The sequence below is a fragment of the Rutilus rutilus genome, assembly GCF_951802725.1.
Source record: "Rutilus rutilus genome assembly, chromosome: 1".
In the NCBI taxonomy this organism is placed as follows: Eukaryota; Metazoa; Chordata; class Actinopteri; order Cypriniformes; family Leuciscidae; genus Rutilus; species Rutilus rutilus.
In genome coordinates, this window is record NC_140209.1 from 46,878,424 (window position 1) to 46,883,214 (window position 4,791).

Consider the following 4,791-nt stretch of genomic DNA (forward strand, 5'->3'; position numbering starts at 1 on the left):
TAAAGGGACAGTGACATTACTAGAAACACAAGAATTAGGTGCAGAGAAAGAGAGGTGGTGCGAAAGGGAAAGCAGAACAACCATCTGTGCTGAGCAGATATTTACATATATTACCAGACAAAAGCAATATCTCCCACAAGCACAACACACACAGGCATTTCTAAGCGTGTAATTTGAAAGGATAAACTTACTGGCAGGGCTGCAGGAACTATCTGGAAATGTGTTGTTTTCACAGGCAGTGGGGGTGGAGGGATAAAGCATGGGTCTTTATGAAAAGCACTAATTATCTCCTAAGTGTTAGGATGAGGCAAGCTGTCACATTGATACTGGGGCAAGTTGTCACGTTTGTGTATTTCATGAATCAGTTAATATCACATAGGCCTTATATTTTAAATACAGATATGTCGTGGAAGAGTTACATCCTCACCCCTTAAGCTTTGTGAGTTTTTAATATATTTCTCGACCAGAAATGTTTTCTCAACTTTATTGTGGTGATATTTTACAATATTTACATCGCCTGCCATCTGCTGACCACAAAACATACTACACAACATTACTGAAATTCAACAAATCATCTTTATAAAACAAGATAATGCTTCTGCCCTGACCGACTATTATAAAATGAGCATCATTAACATCTATTAAATTTAGTTGTGTTTTATTAATGAAGAAAATTTCACAAAGCCCACTGAGACCGGCACTGTTCACTATGGAAACCAAAGGATTTTGCATTTTTGAGAAAGCCAAGAGAATTGAGTTTTAATGTTTTTTTTATTTTATTTTTTATTTAATGGATTTTTTATTTAGGCTACGTAAAAAAAATAAGTCCAACTTTTTATAAAACACAGCACACATGCGATTTATGTTCGAAAAAACGTTAAAGTCTCTTCAAGTAGCTAATGTTAATTTGTTAACCACAAACATTTTTTACTTAAATTAAAAAAGCTATTTTAAAAAAACCCATTAAGAAGCCTTCCGTACTGGCAACTGACGCCACGAATGAACAGCTTTACTGTAGCTTTTAAAAGCGACAAGTGTCATCGTGTTTCATAAGCGTCCAAATCTTCTGGTCTCGGATATTTCATCGGACGCTCCAGTCCGAGTCTCACGGGCGCGCTCTCGGTCCCTCCCACGAGCACGAGCGGCAGGTGTCCGCCGTCCTCGAACCTCTTTCCCATAGTCAGGATTCCCGCGGCTTGATTCCGTGAGCCGTGCAGGAGTTGTTGCAGGCGGTATTCGACGCGTCTCTCGTCTACTTTACGTTTGCCAAGTGTTAGAATCCCGACAGCAGCGTCGTTATTAAAGCGACCGAAATGCCTGGCGATGGAAGTATCGTTTCGGCACAGCAGCTCGTAAAATTTGCAGGACCTCGAAGTGCTCGTGCAGCAGGAGGCCACGCCCTCAGCGTCTCGCGCCACGTGCGCCACCAGCGCCATGAAGAGGAGCAGTTGAACTCTCTGCGTAAAGAGAGGACACATTTAATAAATGCTGAATATTATATCATACATTTGAAGACGTTGTAGATAATAACATTCAAATCACAAATGATTTTGTATGGTAACTTGTATCTGATTTTTATTATTGAAAATGATTTAATTGTGTTTTTATACCATTGCTGAGTTTGTTGCTGACAAATAGAAACCATTTACCACTCTAAATTAAAATAAAAATAGCCTAATACCAATCAGCTACAATGGGTTCATAAAACAATGCAACTGATTTCGATTTCTTGTGTTTCTTTATCTGATTGTTACAAAGGAAGTTTATTATTTTGTTTTCCACCCAATTACTCACTTGGTACATGAAAATAAAAATAAAAAATCTTTACCACACTAAAATAAAACCATATAAAAGACTAACCACCAATAAAATGGTTTTATTTTCAATATTGCAACTGTATTATTTTTTTTTCTTTAGTTCATTATTTTCAATGTCCTGATAAAAATAGACGTTTTTCATCCACAATAAAATAAAACAAAAGAAAATAAAAGTAAACAACACACATACACACACACATGTATATAGGCCTATATATATATATATATATATATAGGCCTATATATATATATATATATATATATATATATATATATATATATATATATATATATATATGTAGCCTATATATATATAGGCTATATATTAGGCTTGCTACAATAGTCGGTGTTACCGGTGTTACCCGGTGTTCAGTCGCAACACCGGTTTCATCACTTGCCCACCGCGGCACCGCAAAAAAAACCAAAAAAAAAAAACCGGGGTTTGTCGCCCGTTGACTAGCGTTGTATGATCACGGCACGCTCTTATTAATGTGAATGCTTTCATAAAAATATAAAATATCCTATATAGGCTATATAGCTAGAGGCCTATTTTTTTCATTTTTTTTACCGGTGGGCCGGTCACACGGCTTTCATAGTTTTCAGTTACGTGACTGGTGCGGAGACCCTGAGTGTTATTTAATTTAAATTTAATTTAATAAAAAAAATAAAAAAATAATTTAGTTTTATTCATATTTAGTTTTTGAATTAGTTTTATTTTTAAACTTTCGGATTCAACATGTTCTCAAACAGTGAAAAATAGAGGACACTGACAACGCGCTGACAGACAGGACCGAGCAGGTAATATTTCATATGAAACAAAGTCTCAACTGTCAAATTTGGTCAGTCAAAGAAAATTAAACAATAAATAGGCCTACCGTTTTGTGGCTCTTTAATGTGTCGTGACTCGTGACAGAATGCCTCAGTTATAGCCAAGTTCAAATCCACCGACGTTAATCTAGTAATCTACTAACTCTCCTGACTGCTTTGTCGGACAAAAATGGTGGATTTTGATTGGTCAGACTCAGATCGCATGTCAATCAAACTCCCTGCAAAGCAATTTTGCTTAAAATTGATGCTTAAAAAAAAAAAAAAATAATAATAATAATAATGTTTTGGTGTCAATGACACTTTATGATCAGCATGAATGTCATTGCCAATTAAACAGTTTAATCCCCAGATGTAAACCTTAAAATGGTAGCCTTCAGTTTAAATTGCTGAAATATTGTATGAACTCTTACCTTGGCTGTGCAGTCCATGAGTCTTGCTGCTGCCCTGGTCCTGTTGTAGACAAATGTCATGTAGGCCTATCTGATGGATTTGATGTTTAAAGTCGATGGTCCTTTAACTCTCTGAGACGGGACCAGTGTTTTTATACAGACGTGTCACCCACTGCTCCAGCCTCTGAAGTTAATTATAGGCACAAATTACACTGACAAAATACCCATCTGATACCTTTATTTCTTCAATGTCATGTTGCTCATTTGAAGCTGGATTATGATACAATAAAGAATTGTTAGGGTTGTTAGCGTCTTTGTCATTAGCGTGTAACCAGGATTGCCTGTATCCAAGTAATTGTTCATAAAGCTTTTTAAGACTATTATAGAGGGGCAGACAAGCTTCGTTAGCGAATGCCAGCAGAATGAGTGTGACAAGGCCTTGACTTAATTAGCTGCAAATGTAGAGGGTCCTGATACGGTAACAAAAGGCTGAATGGAACAAAAGAGCAGCAGCGTCACTAACGAATAAAGGGAAATATGGATGGCAGGATGCCTTTGTGTGGAGCAGAAGGTCAGAGAGCGGTCAGTTAATGATGGACGTTACTCTGAACACATACAGTACCCCTGCTGCATTACACCACAGCGGAAGGTCCATTTATTTATGTGTTGTGGATTGCATGAATAATGGCATTAACATTACATGTAAATGGATGTCTTTGGATGAAGTCATAGGACACTAGAGAACCCAGACATAGTCTTTCAGACGGTTAATTATGAAGAAATGAGTAGAGAAATGATTGATGCCACAAATATCATCTTAGTTGCAAACGTCTGTATATGAATGGTTTGTTCCAACGTCATGTTCCAAAGTTTGATTCCCAGGAGACGAACTGACAAAATTATTTTTATGAATGCAGTCAGTCCAAGACATTTATGATCTTCTGTCATCTACTCTAATGTTCAAAAGTTCAGGGTCAGTTAGATTGTTGTTTGTGTTTTTTTAAAGAAAGGTATTACATTGATCTAAAGTGACAGTAAAGACATAATGTTAGAAAAAAGTTTTTTTTAGTATTTTTATTTGGATTTTACATTTTACAAAAAAACAAACAAAAAAAAAACGAAAGAAGACAAGATATATTTAGAAAATATATACAAATCAACGAATGATAATATTAACAATACAAATTATTATTAATAATTAGAAGTATCATCAACCATTAATAATGATGGGGGGGGGGACTAAGAACATGAAAATATATCAGTTTTCGCAAAAATATTACGCAAAGAAGCAGAACTATTTTCAACATTCATAATAATAAGGACTGATTGATTTCTGAAGGATCATGTGACACTGAAGACCGCTGAAAATTCAGCTTTGTAATCACAATAAGTTACATTTTAAAATATATTAAAATAAAAAATGTAAACTGTAATATTATTTCACAATATTACTATACGTATCGTATTTTTGATCAAATAAATGCAGCCTTGGTGAGCATAAGAGAGAAAATAAAAATCTTACCAACTCCAAACTTTTAAATTGATGTCCTTTGATATTCTGAAAATGTAAAGCAACACAAGTATAAAAAAAAAATGACCTGGAGGCATTTCTGTTGTCATGTGGGCTTTATAAACGACAGACATCATCTCAGTAAGATGTTATTTGACATTAATGTGACAGTAAACACCCAAATTCTTTGACCCAAACTATATCTCCCAAACATTGACACTTCCTGTTCCTGTGAGGTTTCCACCAA

General features: G+C 35.4%; 1 protein-coding gene across 1 annotated transcript; it reads right to left on the minus strand.

The window, feature by feature from the left end:
* Positions 1 to 521: 521 nt before the first annotated feature.
* Positions 522 to 3,073, minus strand: hcrt (hypocretin (orexin) neuropeptide precursor; the record flags this gene model as incomplete). Its single annotated transcript, XM_084426325.1, has 2 exons — positions 522 to 1,457; positions 3,056 to 3,073. The coding sequence occupies 2 exons, from the start codon at positions 3,071 to 3,073 to the stop codon at positions 1,038 to 1,040; spliced, it is 438 nt and encodes a 145-aa protein (XP_084282451.1). The 3' UTR covers positions 522 to 1,037.
* Positions 3,074 to 4,791: the final 1,718 nt, after the last annotated feature.